This window comes from Numida meleagris, chromosome 11 (assembly GCF_002078875.1).
Source record: "Numida meleagris isolate 19003 breed g44 Domestic line chromosome 11, NumMel1.0, whole genome shotgun sequence".
NCBI lineage: Eukaryota > Metazoa > Chordata > Aves > Galliformes > Numididae > Numida > Numida meleagris.
The window spans coordinates 4,547,907-4,573,256 of NC_034419.1; the positions used below are offsets into that span (position 1 = coordinate 4,547,907).

A 25,350-nucleotide genomic window follows, 5' to 3' on the forward strand; every position below is an offset into this window, starting at 1 on the left:
CATAATGCAGCCACTCTTTTTCTGTGAAGCTACACATTCTCTACAATTTTCTTAGATGGCGGCTATAAGAAGTAACTTTGCCTTTTAAAAGAACAAGGTTTTCTAAAAATTGATGCCCAGAAAAAAAATATCTTCTCTAGAGCAACCTTGTGGCGTTTGGGGTGTATGGAGTGCTCTTGTTTGGTTGGTTGCTTTTTTGGGGGTTTTGGTTTGGTTTTTTTTTTGGCTTTTACTTCTGTACTCCAAAGAACCATCTTCAACCCCCTACAAATGAATTAATTGGAAGGGTTATCAGGTTGCTCAGGAGGAAGTCCAAGTCATTTCTGTGTGTAACAATCTTAGCTATTCGTATAGTTTCAATTCTTTTTGCTTCAATTTGAATACTCAGCTGCATTACACCAGAGACAAATTGTAGAAATTAGAATTCTATGAACACATCATTTCAACATACAGTGTTTTAGCCTCTTCATCAATTCTTGCTAACACAGCATCAAATTAAGGTCCATTAAGCTTTAAAAACTTAAATGGGAGAAAGACATTTAATCTTCCACTTTTACAATTAATACTGCTGTAGTTTAATACTAGAAGAAACACATAATGGAGTGTTTCTTGTTCCTGACCACTGACTAATACCTTTTTCATGACTCATTTTTGGAAAACCAAGCCTCTGGGAAACAAAACAAAAAGCTCATATAGTGATGATGAATGCAGTAAAAACAACAACAACAAAAAAAGTAACAGAATCCTTTAAAGTGGCCTCACGGGAAGTTACCAAATTTTGCTCAGAATTGAATGGGGGAGTGGGTGGGGAGGGCTGCTGCAAGTGTCTTATTTCTGCTTGCTTATTTTTATCCTAAGCTATATTAAAATTAGCTTCTAAGTGGTTTATAACCTAGCAAGATGCAAAACACTTGGGTTTCCTATGGAGTATTTTCAGTAACTGTAAAACAATTTAAGAAATTAAAAAACAGAATTTGATTTTTTTTAAGTCTTAGTGTAACAGACACCATTTCTGACAGCGCTGCAATTTTTTGAACGACTAGAAAATACACTAGCAGCTTTTATAATACGTATCTGTTTTACAAGATCTAATGATACAGCACCAGCAGTAAGTATACTGTCTTTTAAAGACTTACGTATTTCCATATTCAATGTCCTAAACAATATCGGCTAAAGTACACAAAAGAATAGATCAGAGGGGAGTAAAGGTGAAGAAACCTGTGCCTCATGCAGTATTCGAGTTCAGTTTTACTTACGGTTGTAATATCTTTGAAATGTTATCCATACTATTCAGTTTACAATTCAGACTGAGCTGTGTCACTGCGACCCAAGTTTAAGCAGCCCAAGACTGTAATACTGTATGTCCAAGTGCTCAGAAGATAAGCTTACTTATTATTCTCTCTGAATCATATCCAGTTCCAAAATTCAACACCAAATACCGGACAGAAAATATATTCTTTTGGAATTATTTCATGATATTATTGTAAGAGGTATCTCATAAATCATAGACATTTAGAATGGAAGGGAGATCTGGATGTCACTTTGTCTAACTGCTCAAAGCACGCCTAGCTCTCAAGTTATTCAGGACCCTATCCTTAAAGAAATATGAAAGGGAGAATTTTTCTGTTTCTTTTCATTCCAGATTGAAATGCAGTTACATAAGTTTGTCTTCAGGCTGTTGGGTCCCTCACTGAGGGATGTTTGATTCACTTTCCCAGTCGTCGTTGCTTTTTTTCTGCAAATCTTGTTATTCACTCACTGCAGGAGGGACTGTAAAAATTTTCCTAGCTGCCAGTGTTTCCCTCCAGTACTATTCCTGCCAACTTCTCAGGTGTGGTTACATTTCCAATTACAAATAATTCCTGCATCTGCTGTAGAGACCTCTGGGAAAGCCCCATGATTACTTCATATCCAGTCACTTCCTTACTTCTCAGAAATTACTCCACTTTCTCTTACATCCCACTCAATCTTAAATGACCTTCTCAAACTATTACTTGTTCTTAATGTCAGTTACTTTCCCCAAACTTAGAACTCTTCATTAAAATCTGTATCAGCCTCTGCCTTTCTGGTCAACATTTTCACCACAATTGCAGACATCGAGGTCCCATAAAAACAACACAGAAGACTAACACATTCATAAAATAGCAACAATACAATCCAGCTTCTCTTATTCACAGACCAAAGTAAATGTTTTGGGTTGGTTTTTTTGTTGTTTTTTTTTTTCCTCAGTCCTCACACTCTCAAGTACGGACCTTCTAAATTCCTCTGATTTGTGATGAAATTAATTCCTACTCCCTCTGCACTTACCTTCTTTTGAAACTCTCAGGTCTCTTTCCATATGAAATCCATGTGTTGTTATCCTGTCAGACTCCCTAGGCACTTCTGACTTGCAAGCCTTCTATCTGTTATTCTTATTCCTCTCAGCATCCTGACAAACACCTTCTTCTCTCAACATGTCAGAGTTTTTTTTACATTTGCCCTTCCTCTTATCTCTGCACCTCTATCTTTCCCAGCATGACTTCAGCTGGGTCTTCATAAAGCTGTAGAGAAGAGATCTTTCATAATTCTTTGGTGGTAAATATTTGATGTACAGGAGAAGTATGTCTAGACAATGGCAGTGTAGTTTCTGCTTCAAAATGGTGATTCCTTTGCAATTACTGATGTCTTATGTTTGCACTGGCTCCCTTGTTAATCCCATCTCATTTCCTTTGATGGTCATCATAGATAAACAGCATTTCTCTTCTCTTTCTTACCAGTCTCTGTTTTGCAGCCAAAATCTCAAATACTTGCCTTATCCACACTAGCAAAAGCAGAAGGCACAAACTAATTCACTGAAGGGTCATATCACTGAAAAGTTTTATTGTATCGCAGCATTTTGTTGACTCAATGATCCTGCTGTTCTTTCGATATTACTGCTAATATATACAATTAGTTTCTTACAGTTTAACATAAAAATGTGTTAAATGCATTTCAGCATGTTTTATGGGTGATAAGAGAAATTCATTTGATAGAATTGGGTACTGAAATGCATATAAGTTAAAGATGAAAGCAGTATGAATTAAGTAATCATAATTCATAGTGACCTACGTTTTTACTGACATCTACAAAAGTAATGCTTTAAACTGCATAAACTGCCAATGTATTTCTCCAATGAAATTTTCATAGTGGGAAACTCCAGTATTTTAGATAGTTAAACTAGATACTGAAAAAAGACCTGGCTAAGTGTTTAAGTGATATTTTAAGACTAGTAGAGAGTGCAAATAGACTGTTTATAGAGCAGGGAAGCTGTGTGTGTTTAAACTTTGTCAAGCCTTCTAAAGGGAGAGGAGTGCCATCATGACATTCCTGTTAGTCATTCACAAGTTTTAAAAACCCTGTTAGTGTTACACAAAATATTTTAAATTGTTAAGATATGCTTATATAAAACATTAGTGATTTCTGGCAACTTTCATTCATTGTTTTACTAGGAAGGAGAAGAGAGGCACAGCAGCAGCAACATAGAGAAGGATGCTAAGCCTCTTAGCAGCCACATGCAGTGCTGGGTAAAAAGTTCTGTGCTCTGAGCACTCTATCCTACTCTATCCAAGTTATTAAACTGAACACAGTGCCCTGCAATTGAACCACTTTTAAGCCTTGATAATCTCATACTTACTCAGCAATTTGGCAACCTTTCACATTTGGGCCAGTAGTTTTCTCAATAATCTGATGTGTTACATTCTCTTTTCGCCACATTGGTTACTGTCTTTGTATTTCAGTAAAGCACTAGAATAGATTTTATCATCTGGCAAGACTTGGCTTCTGACTCAGTACTTGTTCAGTGTTAGGTTGAGCATATCTTTGGCCAGCAAAAGTTGTTCAAGTATAGCAGCTAACAAAAGGGTTTTTAAACAACATCAAAACCTGTCAGAGTGACAAAAGGTTCTCAAGGACAAATGGCTGTTATTTTATATCATATATATTTGAATCTACCTCAGTAGGTGAACATGGCAGCTATGCTTGCAAATAGTATCTTACTATCTTCAAGAAATATAAGATTTTATTTAAAATATACCTGAGGCATGCAACAGAGGCTTCTCTGGATCTAAGGAATGATCTGCTAGAAGATTTCCAAATAGTAAACCCTTCAATGTCAAATCCAAGTCAGCTGAGCATCACTGAATGCCATGACTACAAGCCAGTTCTGGCCAAGTTGATGCATATCCACCAACCATTCTGTCAAGCCCAGCGGGGCATATTCACTAATTAAGCAACTTGGATCATTGCCAGTGAGTCTGAAAGCTTCACACATTGTGAGTACTTAAACTGCGCAAGTTGTGGTACTGAGTTCTATGGCATTTACCAAAACTAGCACACTTTTGTCTAGGACACAGAGGCAATACAAGGGGTGTCCAAACTCCATTAAGATGCTGCTCTTGGAACCTTGACATATGTTATCTCTGTTTAGAAACATCCTAATTTCACACTCATGTTTCAAGACACATGGGGTGACAATCTGAAGGAACCTACCAAATTAGACTGACTTATCCTACACTGCTTCTGGCAACTGTCACAAGCTACCAGTCTAACAATGATAACTCTTAATATTCATCTGTCAGATCATATCTCTATCAGAGGTAGAAGTTGAGTAATAACCTATCATTTATTTTAGTTTAGAACATGCACAGTAACTTTCCATTCCAGTATTTTGAAACATACTCAAAACTTTATGTTCTTTTCTTTTGCTACATTAATGCGAAGTTTAAAGCAGCGCTAGTAACCAACTTTTCTCATGAAACTTTGTTCCATCTGAGCAGCCAAAAGTTATTTCACAACTGGTATTAGGCCCTTCAAAATCTCAAGACCAGACATGTTATTTTAGAAATGTCAAAGCTGAACTGAGATAGGTTAAATAATTTACTGATGTGGATGTGGAGTTTTGAGCAACACACTAAAGCTGCTTCTTTTATCCCTGGCCACAGAACAACAACTTTTCTATGTGTTCTGGTAAACAACATGGAAATAACTCCTAAATAAGGTTATGTTTAAGCAGTCATAGAAGTATTTCGAAATAGAAACTCGGAGTCAGAGCTCAATCCTCTGGATCTTCATCCTATCTAATCCTTTGGCAGCATCTCATTTTAGGCAACTTTTTCACGGTAATTCCAAATGTATTTTTTAATGTAAGTGGATCTTAAACAAAGTGAGGTTTCCTTTTTCACACTTGTCGTGCATCTTCACTCAAGCCTTTCTTCTTCATACATTCATTCATTTTTTAGGAAACATTTGCTCTAGATCTCAACTATTATTTCTTTGTTTACTTTAGGTTTACTTTAAATTCCCTTGGCTGTGAGGAAGCTTAGAGGAGACATCCTAGATTTGAAAATCCCCAAACAAATGTTGTCAGCATTTTGATTGCCAGCATGCAGTGTTAGTGTCTCTCGTAAATCAACAAACAGAAGAATAATGTAAACACTTTTGGGCTTCAAGGTAATATTATTAGAACAAAGAAGTCTTTGTCAGCATCAGAAGAATTTCTATAGCACTATAAAGGAGATAGTGTGCAGTGTAAGTTAATGGGTCGAGGAGAGTTTTGTTGACCCTTTCATCCCATAGAATGCAGAACCACTAGCTTTGAGCTCTACAGTTTGATCACTGTGACAGCCCTACAAATAACAACATTCTTCCATTTCATAAATATTTTGCATAATCGGGTCTTATCACAAAATTTCAGTATCTTCCCTTCAAACAACGCAGGCTGAGTAACTAATGAAAAAGGCTCAATGTACAAACATACAGCAGAATACCTTTCTGAAGAGATGGGAATCAGCTTCTCCAGTCAAACTAGCTCTCCGTGCTACCAGGAGAGCCCTTTTTCTTTTTCAGTCCTTTTGCTAGAGATTGGGTAAGATCGAGTGACATTTACAAAGTTTCTCTGATCATTATCACTCCCAATTGCCTGTGGCAGAAAAAGCCCTCCAGCAGTCTGTTAACTGTTGAACCTTTCCAGTCTTTGTCCATTTGCCTTCAGTGGAGAGGGAGCATCAGAAGCCAAAGATACACAGGGAATTGCACTTCTGGAAGTACTAGAACACCCCTACATAATTCACCAGTTCTTCTCGACTTGACCAAAACCCATGAGGATTCCTTCTTAATGATTCTTTCCTTCTTCATCCACCACCATCCTATCTCTTACCAGCACAGCTTACTACTGCATCAACTGCAAGATTTGTCTACTCTAGTCAGAAATTTTGTGTGAGATTTTTTCAGCTGGCACAGACTGGAAATTAGAAGGACACAATTCAGTTTGTACAAACAGTCTACCTGGGTCAGACATAATAACATCCATAGAGTATATTACCACTAATATAGTGCAACTGCTTTATCCTTTACAGCCTTTTATTAATTACTAATATTATTGCTTGTGCTGTAGGCCTCAGTCACTTGTGATCCTCATCTATCAGAAACACCAAAATGCAGAGCTGCAGATGACACGCTGTCACCTTTTTCTGAATTGCATGAAAGACTGCAATCTCTCAAAAGCAAATTAAATCCCTTGTTATTGCAGAAATAAGAACATCTTATTGCCATTGTGAATAGTAGTCAGGGTCATTTCATTATCCTTTTATTTCCGATGAACACAGAGAGCTACACCAAAAACAGGTGCACTGTAGAAGTGATAATACCTCTGTAAAAATAAGATATCCTTATAGCCCATGAAGTGAACAGAATTCAGTATTAGTTTTATCCACCGGCATAACTGGATGAAATAATTGCTGAACTGTATTAACCAGTACCATGTACCATGGAAAGAATCACAGTTATTGGTCTGTCTGATATTCTGCTTTCATTACTGACTTTTTTTTTTTTTGCATCAGCTAGATTCAGCCATGCTGCTTTTCAAAACAGCCTATCAATAACAACAAGGTCTTGTTACAAAGTTTTCTTTAATTGATAAGGATCCTGACTGTGATAGCAGAAATGCAACAAATAGCTAGGAAGCTGAAGTTTTAGTTGGTAAAACTAAATAAACTAAAATAAAAAACCTAAAAACTAAATAAAGCATACCTCTTGATCACGGTATGAGCCACAAAAACACCTAAGACAAAGAAAATCTTCAAAAATGTAGCTTAGACAACAGTGCAGACGAGTTTCAGCAGTCAACAGAATAGCCTGAAATATCTCATATTCCTTATCTACTATAGCTGTAAGCTTCCCACCAGAATCATGCTCCTTAGAGAATGTGTGCTCAAGTATCGTACTGCACCTCTACACTGCCTGAAGATTAGAAAGAGATGACATTGTAAAACTGCTGTTCTCTTGCTCTGCTGATCCATATCCTGCACTTGGGCTTTTTTTTTTTCTGATATAACTTGTACCATTTATACAGATCCCATTTGTGTTTTGTTTCTTTTTTTTTTTAAAGATGACCTGACATTCTACACAGATGTGGAATAAGTTTACTTTGGTGCCATGTTTTATTTTACAGGTAATGGACTGTGCAATGCCTCTGATCGGTGAGCATCAGGTCGAAGACAGGCAACATATAACTGAATTAGTTGTAAGCAAAATGAACCAAATGTTGTCCAAAACTCCTATACCATCTCCTCAGAGACCCACTGCCACTCAGCAGCCTCAGGTAGGAAATCTTTGTTTTTAAAATAAAGCAACTTATTCTATAATGTTACACCCAACATTTTCCTTCAAGAATTTGGCTGGACAGCTATGCAGATGCACCCTCAACTACAAGAATTCAAGAGCTTATCAATATGTTTTATAGGTTTGTCATATTTGAATGAGACTGTCTATGGATGTAATTGAGTAGTGCAGGGTTTTTTTATTGTTTTGTTGATATGGTTCTACAAGTAAACTGATAGCTCTGGACTCCATGAATTTACAGGTTTTGTATTATTTTCTTTTCAGTTATATCTCTACAAAATGTTCTGGAAGTTTAAATATCACAACAGTCTTTGTCCTGAGGATGTCAGTAAGAATGCTAAGACAATAATTCTTGTTGATGTGCATTTCTGAGAAGTTATTTATATGATCATCTTTTTATATGCTAAAATTCAGGAAAATGCCTTTCAAATCTAGGAAACTCCTGAAATACATTTAGTATGCTATCAAACTAGTTTCAAAGATTGAAAAGGGATGATTTGCACTTATTTCATATGGTCTGATGGGTGAAGCGTGTTGACCACAGAATTCTGCCCTTCGCTTTGCTACTAACTGTCTTTCAGACTCTGGACATTATCTTCATTTGAATTTCTGTGCTTGCAAGCACAAAGCCTCTTTTACTGACCCTTTAGATAACTTCGGTGGGTGTTGTTGATTTGTACAAGGTTTTAAGAGCATAAAGGGGCCACCTACATGCTTAACAGCATCTCTTTTCAGTTCATAGGCTAGGCAGCAGGTCTAATCAAGAACAGCGTTATTAGCTTCAACTTTCATGTTCTTCTTTTAATATACTGAAGGAATAAACCATGACAATAAACTATTGAGGACTGTACTGCTGCTTTGTACCAGCGCAGCTCCATGGTGATCAGTTAATTAACAAAGTAATCCAAATTATATTACAGAAATTACCAAGCCTAAATCAAGAATCTATTTTTGCTGCTAGTCGGCTCCATACCAGGTAAACAATTTGAAAACAATTTTGTGGCATACCTCAGACAGACAAGTTCTTGAGGTAGGGTGACTAATTTGTTCTTCAAATATATCATCATGTTTTAAGTTATAAAAATATACCATCCCACATAAAAATTGGTGTGGCTTCTATTTATATTACAGCCACTCAAAGCTAAGCACAAATTGCAGAACCGCACACAATGGAGATGTTTCCATTCAGCATGACCCAAGTTTATTGTATAGAGCACCAAAAAAGAGAGACAATAAAGGGAGAAAATTAATCACCTTATACCAAAATGCAATTTATTTTAGGACTGTTAAATTATTCTTACATTAAAATGAAGCTAAGAGTCAAATCCAGAGTTGCCCGAAGTGTACGTATGAACATAAATCAAAATTTGTAGCATTAACAGACAGATTAGATGCTATAAATCACTGTGAAAAAAAAAAAATAAGGTCCTTTATAAGCATGCTTCCTTGGGTTTCAAAGAAGACAAGGATGGAAAAATGTTTCTGGTTACTGGTGTCATCCAAATAAACTGGTTACCTGTTGTATGTACATACAGTTTTTACTAATTTCTACATAAAACTGCCTACATAGGATCAGGTCTAGAATGAAAACAGGAAAGGCAACATTCTTAGAAAGTTTCTAAATTCCTCAGCCATTTCTGTCATCCATCATGTCCATGAGAAGGATTTTTTCCTGTTCAGCAAAGAAGCCTTGGATGAATCAAAAGATGATATTTGCTGGTGAGCTGCTGAATTTCTATTATATTTCCACTGGTGTAGTTTAGGTTGCTGAATAATTCAGCCTTTACTAAAGGCAACAGGATTTTATTCAACATTAATCTTACTTACCTTATCCTACCCCTTAATTATGAATTACAGTTAACCAAAATCAGAGATATTCCTTCAGAATACTTGCAATATTTGTTGATTTTCTTCAGTTAATCAGACTCTACTTCCTAAAAATTTTCCTTCTTTTATTATTCACCAGCTTAGGTCAGACAAATGGGATCTAAATTTCTACAGAAAATGCCATTTGCAAACATCATTAATCTTCTCAGGGAGACAATCATGAGTATTTAAATCAGATATCTCCTTATGCGTAGTTCATTTTTAACTAGGTTGTTTTCCTGAGAATATAATGATCCTGTTAAAACAAGCTGTCCCTTACATCTTTGAACTAATTTCTTCTCTTCTAATCTGAGACATTATTTTCTATTTTTGAAAAATAAAGCCCATTCACCTGCAGAGAAAGGAGAGAGACTGCATATTCATGTAGGCCGTGTAAAATGTGAAGCCAGGAAAATAACACAAATACTCAAGTTAAATGAATGGTTTACAGCCAGGATACAGCCATAGATGTGCTGTGTTTTGAAATCCCTTATTATCTACATGTTCGGTTTTTTAAATTATTTATAATGTATCTGTGGCATTGGGTTCACCATGCACAAAATAATGTTTCAGTGTATAAATGCCCTCAGTGGTCAGTACTGTTCCAATTAACTAGTAATCCAGCAGGAAACAATGATTAAGAAAACAAGTCTTTGTTGAGAGCTACGCAGCCAAATCTTGATGGAAACAATTGGCCTTGTAATGCGTTCTGAAGGCCAACAAAGTTCCATCTGTCAGAGTGCCAGAAGTAGCAAATTCCAAAAATAAGAACCTCAGACAACTCTGTTGCTCTTGTGGAAACCTCAGAAGTGCAGATCCTGTGATTCTTAACCCTGCTTAATTTGAGATATCAACTTATTTACTTATTTGTTTATTTATAAACCCTTTATAACAAGTTACACTGAAAGGGAGAGAAATAATCAGTGAAGGAGAAAGCACAGGTTTACATTGCTTTCTGTGGCACCTCGCCCCCTGACTGGCTGCAGCCAGCAAACGATGCGTCATGTTTTGTGGTCTCAGGTTACTGCATACCTTTGCAGCATGATCAAACCTTACCAGGACAGATAGTATTCTTAATTACAGGACTCAAAACCTACCAGTTTTGCTCTTATCAGTCACATTATGAGTCTTCCCACTGCAAAGAAAAGCAAGAATCCCTGGACAGCTTTATCCACCTTATGTAACTGTACTTAGCTAAAAAAAATCAAACAAATATTTTATTTCTATTTATTTTTTTAAAATGACAGCTCATTTTACATACAACCATGGTGAAAATGTTTAGTAGAAATATATCTAGGAATGTGATTTTTATGGAAATCTTCCATAAACCAGACCAAAATCCAGGTGTTCTACTTGTAGACAATAAATGGAAATCTACATTTCCTCCTTTTGTAGCCTCTTTTAACCCTTTTTTCTAGGAAGCCTCTGTCAAATCTTTACTTAAAATGCAAAACAATATCTTAAGTACCCAGTGAAATGCTCTAGGTAGTGGAATCACTTATCTCTGTCTCCATCTTTTGACAGGAAAGATCACTGCTGAAAGTTCTGCTGGCTGGATTTGCAAAACTACAGCTGGTTGCTCAGTAGAGGCTATTTTATGAGTGCTTCTGCAGCAACACTTACATATAAAACAACAGTAGTAAAACACATTCAAAGCTGCATATCAAATCATGATACTAGTAGTGATTAAGTAAATTCTTTGTAAAATATTATATTGTGCAAGAATATTACCATAAAATTCAAATGATTACATACCATAAAATTCAAATGATTACAGTGATATTAGCAGTTCAAAATAAGGAAAATCATATTAGGAAAATCTTAGTACAGCTCTGCTGAGACCACGATGCACTATCCACAAAAGAACAAGGAAGCTTATATCCTTAATGGAAGGAAGAAATGCATGCACCAGAGGCACAATATCCATAACCACATAAAATCTCAAAGAGCAGAGCATTACTTAATACCCTGGTTACTTTCCATTTAAAAGAAAGGAGTAGCACACCAGCAAAACAGAACCAACAATAAATAATGCAGAAGTAGAAGGATGGTGCTTTAATTGTTTTGAGATCAGAACAGCAGAACTTGATGTATTTCCTTTCATAGCATTCTATTTTAAAACATTTTAATACTTTCTTTACTTTCTGCCCAGAGGGAAGTTCAGTGCAGTTACTGCAAGTTCAGTACAGACTAGAGTCAGCGAGCTCTTCCTCACCCACCTTCTGCTATATAGACATCTGGCTGAATTTTTCTAATTTTTGTCTTTATCTTATTCATTCTTCACTCTCTGAGCCCCTATGTGATTTGACTACAGCCAAGCAGTTCTCTCCAGTTTATTTTACTATGTTGAGAGAGCATATTGAATCAAATGTGAACATAGAGTAGGTAAAAACTATTAACTCCAGAGAGAAAAGCAAACTTATCAAGTTACCTATTCTTGTGCTTCTGTAATAGTAGTTACAGTTCTATTCCATTCTATCTGTTGTATTTTCTATTTATTTATTTCAAAGCAAACTCCTTATGATGCGCAGCATTTTTTTAATCACTGAGGCTTTTAGACAATACAGTTACTTGAATTGATCTTAACTGAGTAGGAGTACACATGACTGGGAAGGATCCCTGTAATCCATCATGGAGTTTTATGGAAATCTAGAAGTCAGTATTGTTCAGCTTGTTAGGAGAAGCAAATTTCTCTGCACTAAAGTCCAGGCATGGGTCTCATTTCTAAATGATGCTCTGCTTTGCAGTCTCGTAGAAGTTCACCTGAAGTGTAACAGTTGATTAGTCGAGGAGGAACAGGGCCAAGATCAGGTTTGCTAGAGCTTTGTGTCATCCATCAGCCCCTAATGCTAAGCCTGCTCACACCAGCCAGGCTATATCCATACCACTAGTCAGCACCACCACCGAGAACTTGCTGTCACGCTCCCTCTCCACTTATTTCAGGAACAAACCTTGCATATGTATTTTTGGAAGGAAAGACTGCCTTCTGTATGAACGAAGGTAAATACAGAGTTTGAGTACTAATACTTGAAAATCCCATTGAACTGGCACAAAGCAAATCATTCCCTGTTGTAATTACATCTATGATAACACACAACAAGAGTAATTTAAGAACTGCTTGCAGTAAGGAGGATGCTAAATTATCTGATGACCCCTAAAAGCAGATGTGCTGTATTTCTTTGGACGATATTTAATTAGGAGCTAAATGGCAGCTACATCATCTGCCCACAAAAGAGTTGTACGTGGATTTACGGAGTGGTATCTGATAGAAATTCAGATCTTAAATGTACTCAGGAGATCAGCCTGACTTCTCCCTGCTTAGGGCAAGGCAGCACAGAGACTCCAGAAAAAAAGTCTGGACAGGATATTACGATATGGCTCTTCAATTATTTATATTTCCAAACTGTTACATCACTTGCTCTGCGTGAACAAAGCAATATACCGAGCCAATAAACAGGTGGCATATCTGTGTAGCTGTTAACTCAGTATCTTCTGCGCTCTACATTAGTATCCCGTAACACGTAGTGTTTTGTAGAACACTACAAAATACCTTTCAAAGGTTATATGAGTCAAAAGGCATTCTTAGAACTGTTAATGTTAGAACGATTTTTACCAGTTCTTTTTCCAACTGGGGGTTGGCCGCGATCCCTGCAGGGCGCTCTGGTTCCTTGAGTCGCAGCGACACCGTGTGGCCGGGCTCGGTGCCGGCTGCTGGCCGCGCTGCCTTACCTGCTCCCACTGCGCGCTGCAGCGCGGAGCTGAAGCGGGGCCGCCTTCAACGGGAAGCTGGCTGGACGTTTTACCCGTACGAAATGCTCTCCCTCCTGCAGTTACTGATACACTTATTAGAATGTATTTACACCATTCAGTTTCATTGTTTTGAATGCATAACACATTCTCAAGTGCTTAATATATGCATATATATAACTGTACGTATATACATGCGGAAAATTTAGCTGTGTATATTTGAGCAAGAGAAGATCGCTTTAATCAAAGGGTTTTTTTTTTAACCTTTTAGTCGTTTTATCTGTGTGAAAATACAAGAAAAACAGTTGTTATGGTTTTAGATGCTAATCTCAATGTGTGGGATTAAGAAAAGCAGAAGAAAATAGAATTGTCATGGAGTTACCAAGAGCTGAGTGCTTCCTGTTAATAGCCGTGGGGAAGGCACACTTCACTGCAGTTATATTTACAACAGCCAGGTTTAATTATCAGACATAAGTAATGATAGCATCTATTTTACTACAGCCGTTTTGTCCATCTTTCCATGCGACATCTATTCGAGGCAGATCCTACGCTCTTTACAGACGTGACAGGGATCACAACAGACTTAACTGATGGGTTAAGGGTGTTTTTAAGAGGTCTGGTTGAGTTTTTTAAAACACTATTTCATTACACAGTTTGATTTAAGTATTTAAGCTTGACATTCAGATAAAGTGGGATACTAAAGCTAACGTTCATGCAGGAAAATAAATCTTAGGATTTTTGACAGCAGTGGGACACAATACTCAGATGTTGAGCAGAGATTTCATTTAAAAATGCTGTAAAATTTAAGATAACCTATTTTAAAATGTTTATTAAGATCCTGTACCAGTAGATGGAGTAACTACTACAGAGGTAAGTACATGTTGCTCGGTTCTTTCACTAGTAATATCTGCACAGATGGTTTTGGTGGGTGGCTGTGAACGTATCCATTAAATGAAGATGATTAAATCACAATACTAGTAAGTGCTTATCTTTCCTAGCTTGTTTTGAATTAGTGTGCCACAACTAAACAAGCGTGCCTCTATAATGCCCTTTTTAAAGGGATCTGGTGATACTTCAGTAATAAGAGAGAAGACATTAAAGGGCATCTATTAGAATGTTAGGATTATTTGGTTAAAATTTTTACTGACATCAATAGAAATTAGTGAAAACAGAAGTTTTCAGGATGTTGCCTTGGTTTTGTGGGTTTTGTTTGTTTGTTTGCTTCTAGATTTTTGTGAGTGTGCATTTTTAAAATTAGTATTATTAAGATTGTTTTTAGTTCTGACTGTATTGAATGTTTGTTGTCAGCAGAGTATCTGGGAAGAATACATGCATGATCTCCCTGCAGATGAGCTGAGTAAAGCTTGATAACAGAAAGAGATGCTCACAAAAATAGCTTATAAGAGAGAAAAAAACAAAGGAAAAGATCCTTAAGCAATGTGACAGACTCCAGCATCAGGACCAGGATGATCAGGAAAACTTCAGGCATGAAGTAAACCATTGACAGTAGAATATAAGGCAATAGCCTTACTGCTAGTAATTTTTATAATACATAAAACAACAAAATGCTAGATAAAACTGGAAAAAAAACACATTAAAAGTACTACTAATTAATAACTTTTTTAAATCATATTAACAATGCTGTTTTCTTTTGGTCAACACTGAATAACAAATAATGCTTTTCTTAACTTTCTGACCATCTTTCCATCTGTCAGTTATGTCGGCAGAAGCAGACACTGTCTGTAAGAATTCTCGGACTCCATGGTGACTAACCTCAAGAACAAAGAAAATGTTTAATTCCTAAGTAATCATGAGCATTCCAATATAGAGTATATGTTCTCAGTAGATTTCTGTGAGAAGCAGCTTCCGTGTCACACAGACATTTTTGGGAGACTTCAAGAAAATGTCCTCCATCTGTTATGTACCAAAATTCAGTCTTTTCAAAATTAAAACGAGGAAAACAGTGATACTATTGCTATGGAACATGCAATTGTTGCCACATAAACAGATACAAACATAGAGTCTAAGTCAGATCTCTCTGTTTGATCTTAGTGCTATAATTACTATCAAATAAAATCCTCTTGATTTTTTTTTTATTTTGTCATATTTTTCATCTATTTCTATGCTCTGATTTTGCTTATTTAAGCTGAACTTAATAGAATTATCTTTTTTGGAGGTTTTTCCTTTGTCTCCTTTCCTTTTCCCACTGTGGTGGGTGTTTCCCTTCTACTTTTTTGTTGTCGTTCTCTGTTGGCACTTGACTTTTTTTATTTGATTTCCCTGACTTTTAAGTTATAACCTGTTAGGCAAAGCCATTTGGCTTCATTCCATGTTTAACTTGCAAGGATTCTGTCCCTCTCCCCAGTAGTCATTGCCATAGTTTATTTTTAATAAGGACCGCGTGCTAAATAAGCACTACAGTTTTTAAACATGGATAACTACCAAGAGAAATTATGGAAAAATCCAAAACAGAGCAGCTCATTTTCAAATATTCTTGAATGGTCAATTGGGAAAAAAAAAGCAGCCTCCCTTTTCCCCCACCACTCCTCTGATGGTGGATCAGCGCTCCATCTGCCTAGCTGCCAGTAGTTCAAGCTTCTTTTCAGCTGTTCAAAGATCATTCTCTAGTATCTCCTAGCTCATAAAAGAGACTCAAGAAAGTTCTCAGGTTCCAACAAGTCACCAGCGATGCCTATGTGTGGCTGTGTGCTTGTGCTGTACCAGACAAAGCAAGGAAAGAAGCACACACAACCACTGGCAGACAGGTCTTACGTTCTGTTTGAGTTCTGAACTTTACTCTTCTTTGGGGTATGGCTCTTAGTTCAGTGACTAGTTCTTTGCCAGGCCTTTTCCTGCCCCACCGTTCTGTAACACTGATAAAACAATATTCTGATAAACTACTGGTTATAAGACCAGACTTGGGTTAGCTCCATCTTTTTTCAGACCTTCTGCTTCAAAGCACAAACTTCGCTTCTGAATGGATCCAGTAACGATGGATCTTCGTGGCTCCAGATCTTAACTCTTCCTGTCCTTGAAAGGATCACTTGTCATCCCTAAATAAGAAGACTAGAGGAGCTGATACAGCACAGCATCAGCCAACATCCCTGGGTCCCAGGGTTAAAACATTCCTTACAATTTCAAACAAGAGCATAGGATTTTGACACTGTCAAGCCCTAAGCTAGAGGTATCTATGTACACTGAGAAACGTTTAAGGAAGATTAACTTTCCAGTAACTAGATAGTCTTCTAGATACGCTGTACCACTTTCATTTTCCTGTCCATCTATCTTACAGCTCTCTTTCTCTGGTATAAATATGCACACTCATTACATTTCAGTTCCAGCTGCTTTAGCACACAGGGAGCTCTCTCCTATCACATAGTCCACATTCCTTCCTTGTCTGTGGGGAGCAATTTTTCACTGAGAAGAACTGCCTGAAAGCTGCTTTGCAACAGCGTACTTTTAATGTTCCCTTTTCAAAAACTGAAGTTGAAATCTGGCTTCATTAAGCAAGAGTTGCAATAAAATCAGATTGCATCCTTGTCCATTAGAATTACCATCTGCCTCTGGAACGGGACCAGTTAACTTCAACAAGTGCTGCTACTTCTTAAGAAACACTTTTTTCTGATAAGTCGACATCCTACACTTTCTATAGAAATGTCATGTTTTGTGGTAGTGAGTGGGAAATTCCTTTTTTTTTCAGCAAAATAATAGAAAATGGATCTGGCATAGACAATGTGATGTCACCTGTTTCGTTGTCTAAGGGAAAATACTGAACTGTATTGTTAAATAGCAGTGAATCTACACTGGGATATTCATTTTTCAGAGTGTGTGTAAAAATATTCAAGAAAACTCTTCTCTAGGAAGAAATTAGTTATCTAACAATGGAAAGCACTTTGTATACAAAACATAAGCTATAGTACTTCTTGATGTTTAAAACCAAAACTTTTCCAGTGCCTGTTGTAAATACTATTCCAAGTAAAAACTAAGCTGCAAAGCTTGTTTTCTCCTCCTAGCAGTCATTTTCCTTCTCATTCAGAGAAAGATTTACAGGTTTTGCATTGATAATTTGGAAAGCTGGTTGAGCAACAACAAAAGCTGGTCTAAATTTTTTAATTCTTTAACACAACTTCAACATGAAGATGTTCTAGGCTGGCATTGGTTTTGCTGAGAATATCTTTGGAGCAAGGCTGAACGCTGATCCTCCAAAAAACTGTAAAATGTGGGAGCCGGTTCTCCTATCACTGGCCTCCTTGCACTAGACAGTGAAAGTGGCTCCTTTTTGAGGTGTGCCTTGCCATGCCTCTCTTACAAATAGAATCAGGCCTATTCCACTGCCTGTCTCAGTCCACAAGGAATAAATAGCAAAAGCTTTGTTGTCATATTAAGTACTACTATCAAGGACACATTTATAAGTCTCCTATGCCACATTCATCCTATACAGGGTAAGGACTGTACTAGCAGCTGGTGAGTACCCCTACCACACTCACTATGCATTGAAGTATAAAACAGTTAGCAGTAAGGCGCTAAGGAGTTTCTTATTTTTGGATTCTCCATATCACAAAGTCAATTCAAGTTCTCACTGTTTGCTAAATAATACAGTATGTGCTTATTTACAACCCAGTTTTATTCAGCTAATACCCATTTCTTCACATTGTCCTTTAGTGTAGCTTGATTCCTATCTAGTGCTTTACCTCTAACAACATAGTTGTAAAAAGCAGCTGTACTACCTTCAATCCTGTCTGCTAAACTAAGCAAGCTGAGTTCTTCCTAATGCTCTAGGCACAGACTCTTCCATCTGCCTGGTCAGTTTAACAGCACTTTTCTGCATCTGATCAGCTTACATTCATCTTTCTTTACCAGGGGTGACGTTCCTTTATTGTAAGGACTAAGTATTTATATCTGTGAGACTTTTCATGCAATCATTTACTATTGACACACTGCTTAAATAATCTAAATTACCTCTCTGCTTTGCAATCACATTTCTTTTTAGTCCTCCTGTTAACTCAATTGTTTTACTGTTTATTCTTGTTTCCTTCATGCAATCAAACTGGGCTTGTATTTTTGCAATTCCCAGTTGATCCTACTATTTTTTGATCTGAAAAATATGGCTTTCCTTTCAAATACTGAAATACCTATGAAAAGCTTCTATCATTGCATTAGAAAGAAAACCAAATGAAACCCAAAAACAACAATGCGTGCTCCAACTTTAGTTCACAAAAGCTTCAAACACAGCCAAATCAATATCAGTTTTAGCTGGGACTCAGTTTAGTATCTCTCTTGCCTAGGGGCTGTTTTCCTGCCAAGTTGGTTCTTTTGCTTCCACCCATTTCAGCATTCTTCTGATTATTCAAAATTCAAATATATATGAATCCAATCTGCATTTACATAGTTAGAAAAATAAGTAGTAGCACTGTTCAAATTATAACACAGCATGTTTTGAAGAACTCTGTTTTACTCCAGTTTTACCTAAAAAATTCCAAGGATGCTGTTTCAGGTGAATATGGAAAAGAAGGAAGTGCTACAGAGACATCTACGAGCACTTATATTTTAGACAAGTAGCGGGGTTTCTGCTCTGGCTATAAGTAACTTAGCCAATATACTAAAGACCATTGTGCAGCCAAGGCACTGATTTTTATACTCAAATCTGAGAAATCACTACGGCATCCCTGAAGTATTCGTGGGACTTTTTGCTTCTAGTACAGTTGTATTTTTTCTAATTGTTATGTAAACAATAAATTTCCTTTGAAGAGGAGAGATTCTGTAACCATCTCTAGATAACGTTACTATCGGTATCAGCAATCCTCTCTCTTTTGGGAATTTTGATGTGATATAAAAGCTGTATTCCTAAAATGAAAGCAAAAAGGGCTCCTTACCACAGCATTTACCGCACCTCACTTAGGGAGTTTTAAACCATACTGAACGGTGTAATTTCCCATTTCTGCACTGCTAATTGCTGTACAGTTTGGTACTACTAACTGGCAAGCCCTGAGCATCCAAATAAGAATCTGTTCAGGGCCATTTTCCATTATATAGTCCACATTCTAATCCTTGATTCTTGTGGTGTTTGAATTAAGCAGTCAGCAAGTTTGTAGATGAGAATTGCAGTGCATGAAAACATGTTTGTACTAAAAGAAACTGGTAGGAGGGTGAGCTTCTAGGCTGTGCAACAAAGGAAAAAAAAAAAGAAAAACAGGAGGGGTGAAAACATCTGCAGGACAGGTCTAGTCCAGCGTCTCTGTTCAGAGAGGCTGTGCCGCTTATACGGAGTTAGCAGCTCTTACAATTACATTGGCACACCGCGTTGGAGAGCTGAGGAGTAACAGACTGTAGTCAATTTGCCAACAAGTGGTGTTTTAGAAGAAGCCTGGATTTTATTAAAGACCTTGGCTCGGGACAGCAAACAAGACTGGTTCAAAGCCTGTGCTTAATATCAAGTATCAAGGCTTCTGACTGTCTGAAAAAAAAAAAAAAAGAACCTCTTGAAAAAGACTGGATTACTACAGACCATTGAAAAACCATGAGTAAGATTTCTCAAATAGGAATGTAGTGCTAATTAGTCTTTTTGGGTCAGCCTGGGTGGGTTGGCTAATTAGCAAAAGTAATATACCTGTGTGATTGGCCTGGAGTGTGGGTGAGGTTCCTGGAAGCACCAGGTGATATCTGGTGAAAAAAGGATGTGTGGGTGGTAAAATCAAGACAGCTGCAGTCAATGACTGGAGTGGGGAAAATACATCTCCAACAGAAAATGCACAAAGGCTTTAAACTTCCAGAACAGTTGAGGATTAGCAAGCTTCTATAAGGTTTATTGAAAGCCTAATTTAGGATAAAATAATTTCTTGGTAAGATAGAGAGATATGTGGATTGCATAAGTACTGATGTTGTCAAGTCAGTTAAACAGTGTGTGCAATAAAACTTGGGACCATTTCAGTGCAAGAACAAATGGTAGACTTGCTTCAGCCTCAAGGCACAGAGGAAACAGGGGCCCTACAGATGTTGTTTTAATATTAAAGTAGATGTGAATTTAAAGCATCAGCTTGTTTTCAGTTTCTAAATAAAATATGAGTTTTGCCTATGTCATCTTTTAGTAGAAAAATAGCAACGTGCATATTCTCTCTGGTCTTTGTCACTGCACAGAGCTTTCAGAGTATTTTATGGCCTTTTGCAGGACTAATAAGTCTATCACGTGCTAATAGTAGTAATATTCTCTACAAAAATCCTATGCATGCTTCTTAACGTAAGTCATGTGGTCAGTTCAGTCCTCCAGAAAGAAGCTTTTGCAAGTCCTTAAAGCCAAGTACTCCCACTTTCCCTTTAAGGGCACACTCCACGCGTCATACTTCAACACCAAAGGAAACAGAAGCTCTCTGTAATGTAGAACACCCAAATGCCCTGAGGGTGTGTAGAGGAAGGTGCCAGGTGCATCAGAACAATGGTACTAGAATATGAAAGGAGTTAGCTCCTCTAGGGCAGCTTTTCAAGGTTTCCATTCTCTGTGCTAATTTCCCCAGTATCTAAGGAGTTACTGATGTATATGTGTATTTTTTCAGCAAGCTCCAGTGCATTATACAGAGTGGATACCACAAATGCTTAATGTGTCACTAAAACATGAACAGGACAGAAATTCAACTCTTATGTGTGGTTCAGGAAGCTAGAGGAAGAAGAGAAATAAAACAGGGAAGACTTTAAGCCACACTAAAGCATTTTAAAATTTTCTGGTGGCAATGTATGCTCATCCTTACAGTGATGTTTACTGAGAGCTGTGTAACTGGATCAGTTAACACAAGGATCAGATTTTGCCTCATTCATTTCGAAGGTATCATTTTTACATCTCATTTGGTCTTCTGAAGGTTGGTAACTCTCAAAACTTAGTTTTGGACCTGTCATGTCCTTTTATTTATGTAGCTAAAGCAGACAAAGCAATTTGGAATGGCTGAATATAATAGAGTGTTGTTGTCTTGTAGCATTTAGAAAGTATAATTTCTAGATTGCTGTGCTGGAGTTTGGATCACTTGAGTAATATTTATTTCTACAGTTCTGAGATCAAATACAAAACTACCAGAAAAAAAAAGTAAGTTTTGCAAAAATCCTGGTTATATTGGTTCTACATTTACTATTTAATATATTCTGGGTTTTTCCCTCTTGACAGATGGCAGTTTAATTTCTGAATCCTAAAAAAAAACCAGCAACACACCAACCAAGATATGATGTCCAATTATTTGACATATTTCTTTTTTTTTTTTTTAAATATAAGAAATGGGTCCAAGATGAAGTTTGGATTCAAGTACTAACATTCCCAAAGGGTTTTCTGCTCCAAGATTTTGGTCCAGGCCCATCTTTTCCTCTGGACAAGTATATATTCAAGAATAATACTGCTGAATAAATCTACTGTTTTGAAAATTTAAGTATTACATGTGTTTCTAATAACATGTCAGATGGAGTAGCATGAAGTAATTTTAATTATTTTCATTATTTATCTGTGGTTTTTGCTTCCTTCTTTCATTTTGCTTAGCAAACTAGTTAACCTAGAGTAGTACATCTCTCTTCCCATTTACAGTCAGAGAATCAAAGTGAAACTACCACTGCTGTGCTACTGCTTCCAGAAACAAATGTTATAAAAATACATTATTTCCCGAATCACACAAAGGTATCTGTTGAAGTCCACTTTCTATTCAGTATACCCTAAAAAAGGCTGCAGAAGTGATGAGATACAGAAAAGTGGTTCAAGGTGCTGGGAACTGAAGAAGGAAGACCATACGCAAATAGCGGTAAGATTTGAGAAGGCACTACTTACATCTTGATCACATGCTGCGAAGGGAAAACAAGTTGTTTGTTTTTGGCTATTTTTTTAAACTCAGTTTTGGATTAGTCTAGGATTTATGTGTCATGACAAGCACCAAATAAAGTTGAGAATGTTTTCTGGAATAAATTAAAACTATATGTTCAGCCCCCAGCCAACAAGGAGATTTCAAATGAGAGTAACGGCAAATTTGTGGAAAACTGGAACAAAGCTACTCTAATTTTCTTCTCTTCTGTTTTCAAATATATTTTCCAGAGTGGATCACTAAAGGAGCCAGAGCCAAACAAAATCCCACCTCAGCGACCACCACCTCAAGGTTGTTTACAGTACATTCTCGACTGTAATGGCGTTGCAGTAGGACCAAAACAAGTCCAGGCTACTTAGATAATTGAGACTAAAAGCAGGAGTTAAAACAAAAATGAAAATTAAAAAAAAAATAATAATAAAAACACAATCTTAACAGCAAACATACCAGTTTTGTTCAATTCTGCATTGTTCAGTGCTGACCTGGACTGTGTTTTTTCTATGCAGTGTCAACTATACCGTCTGGTTGTTTACTTGTTCATGTCTGTGCGTGTAATGCTTACCTACCTTTCTCTGTAAAACTTGTGATTTCAGGGCTGTTGTCAACAGTGTACAAAGAATGTGCCTCTTTAGAGCCCAGTGCAACTGTATGGATGGTTAGACAGTATTTCTTAAGTATTATTTATCTGTCAGTGAAATACCACCAAGGTTCAAATCTAAATACTTTGCTTACTCTGTGAGTGTGTGCACACTTTGCTCATCGCCTTTGTGTGTGCGTGCGTGTGTGTGTGTGCATGACTAATAGGTAGGTGATCCAGAAATATTTTTTAAAGCCTAGGTTAGAATTTGCTAGTGAGGCTTTTTATTTATCATTTTATAATGTTTGTTAACGTTTGAGTTTTACTTATATGCAAGTGGAAGTCTAATATTTCAGAGACTCGATAAGTGCGATACAGTTCTTCCCAAGGAATATTTAAAATATCTTCTATTTTACATACTGGTATTCATATTTTTAGTAATTCTGCATTAAATTATTAGCTACAAAGCTATGTAAATGGGCCACCTATGTGCAATATCTCAGTGAACGTGTGAGTATTTAATGTATCTTATTTCAGTTAAGTAGTACCTTTTGTTGTAATTCTAAATTAATAATATCTATGGAGATTTGTAAGTAAAAAATCAATGCAAATATTTTAAAAATATTATGCTCACCTAAGAGTTAAATCCCAGGTTATTTGGTGAGAAGTACCTCAAGGACTGTTAAACTTCCTGTAAGAGCTCATGTTTTTTCCTAAAACTAAGCTGTTTGGAGATGGTGGACCAAAGTACCTTTAACCAGCTAGAGATCTTGCCCTTTGATTGGAAAGCAAGACAAAAATATTGGTGGTTTTCTTCACCAACTCAGGTCTATGATTTTAAACCTAGAAATCTCAAGATAGCTATAAAGAAAATTTAGTCCCAGTGTTATCCACGTAAATAGGGTCTAAAACAATTGCTTAAAATCATATCTGCAACAAGACTTGAGATGCCTAAAAACTGCTCGTTTTCCTGTAGGTAAATTATTTATGATTTTTTCAAACTGATTTATAGTGTAATATTACAGGAGATATACAAGTGGGCAGTTAATCCGCTGTGAGAAATCTAGCCAAGAGTCACAAGCTACACAAGGCTAGCATACCATAAAACTTAGCTGTGTGTGAGCCACAGAGCTCCACTTTGAATTTCGAATACGTACAAAGATGAGCAGCCATTAGTTTAGTGTGAACAATTCTGATTAAAGGGAAAACAGCTTTATGTTCTACTTCTGTTTTTCCTGCAAACACTGGGAAAAAAAATTATCAGTGAAAATCATCATCCTTAGCATTTCTTTTCTTTGTACAATCTGTCCGGTAAGATGAGAATTAAGGTATGCATTTAGCTATTTAAATGTGTGTAGTAAGTGCTACTGTTTACTACCTATCAGTAATTGACATGAATATTTTGCTTGAGTGATCGGCATTTGTCTGGGTCAGTGATCATTCCAATGATGGCATTGACTATTTTGCTCTATATTAAGAAAATTCCACTTAGAGTCAGGTTCACAAATCCTTACCTCCAGACACCATAAAAGTGAATAAACTATACTGCCCTGGGGTGAAGAAATGAATCTGATGATTGATTTTATTTAAAGCAGCTGGTATTTTTTCGCATGCAGTAGTACAGGTATTCACAAGTGCTTTTCACACGACATTTGTGAGCTGTGTGTGCAAAGAAGAGATGAGTGTTTCAGAGAGGATTTCAGCTTATTGACTGTAAAGGATTTACAAGGGCACACACTACTGCTACATACTGCAGACAAGAAGCAAGCCAAAATGTCTCTCTGCATGTAAGCATGCTTAGGTGCAATATTGTGGTAACAGGGAACAGATGTTTTACAGTGTAGGCTTAATGTTCAGTTTTGTTATTTTTGGTAAAAATTTCTTTCATGATTGTTGCCTTTTGTACAACCCAGCTGCAAGAAAGTGAGCAAATGCTGGAAGTGTGACAGCAGTATATCTTTTATGTGAAATATCTTGTACAGCTTAATGTGCAATAAAAGAAAGTTATATCTGTCTTCAGTGTAAAGTTTCTGGCATTCAAGCCTGTATATACAAGTGGGGGAAAGAAACCTTTCTGTTTTTCAGTATTGAGTGGAAGGAGACTAATAAGAAAATGATCCTTATTAAGATGTTGCAAGACCATGTTATCACCTTCAAATATTTCCTACAAAAGTGGTTAAAATTAATAAATGATGAAGGCACATTCCTTAACATACAGTACGTGCTATTTATCTTTCTACACCACAAAACACTGCTGCAACTGTACTAAGGCTTCTTGAAGCACTAGTACGTGCTGTTCTCAGACGCATACACTGGAATCTCATATAGTAAGTGGAAAACTGTCTATATTAGCAATTATTTTTTTTAATCACGAATCTCAGCGTTATTTCCAGATATGAAGATTTTCTTCATAGAGACTCAAGTAGGTGAAGTAAATATGTGTATATATGCACTAAATATGTGTGTAAGAGTAAACATTCCCAAATATTGAGAACATTGTATAATATTTACTGTTCAGCAAAGCCTTTTCCCTGACTGAAGCATTATACAAACCAATCTCTCAGAATTTCATCCCGTCCCTTCCTCGCCTTAACTCTTATGTCCCGCGTGCTTAGTCACGTGCAAGAATAAGGTTTTTTTCTAACAACTGTCAGCCAAGAAAACCACATTCAGACGTCTCATATGAGATAAAAGCAGCACAAC

At 36.8% G+C, this 25,350-nt stretch overlaps 1 protein-coding gene across 2 annotated transcripts in view; it reads left to right on the top strand.

Moving 5' to 3' along the window:
- The window catches only part of SYN2 (synapsin II), a 153,457-nt gene that overhangs the window by 123,652 nt on the left and 4,455 nt on the right, over nt 1-25,350 (top strand). For both annotated transcript variants that reach the window (XM_021409272.1, XM_021409271.1), the window contains 2 exons: nt 7,466-7,615; nt 22,301-22,361. In XM_021409272.1, coding sequence (XP_021264947.1) covers nt 7,466-7,615; nt 22,301-22,361 — 211 coding nt within the window. The remainder of the gene's footprint in view (nt 1-7,465; nt 7,616-22,300; nt 22,362-25,350) is intronic.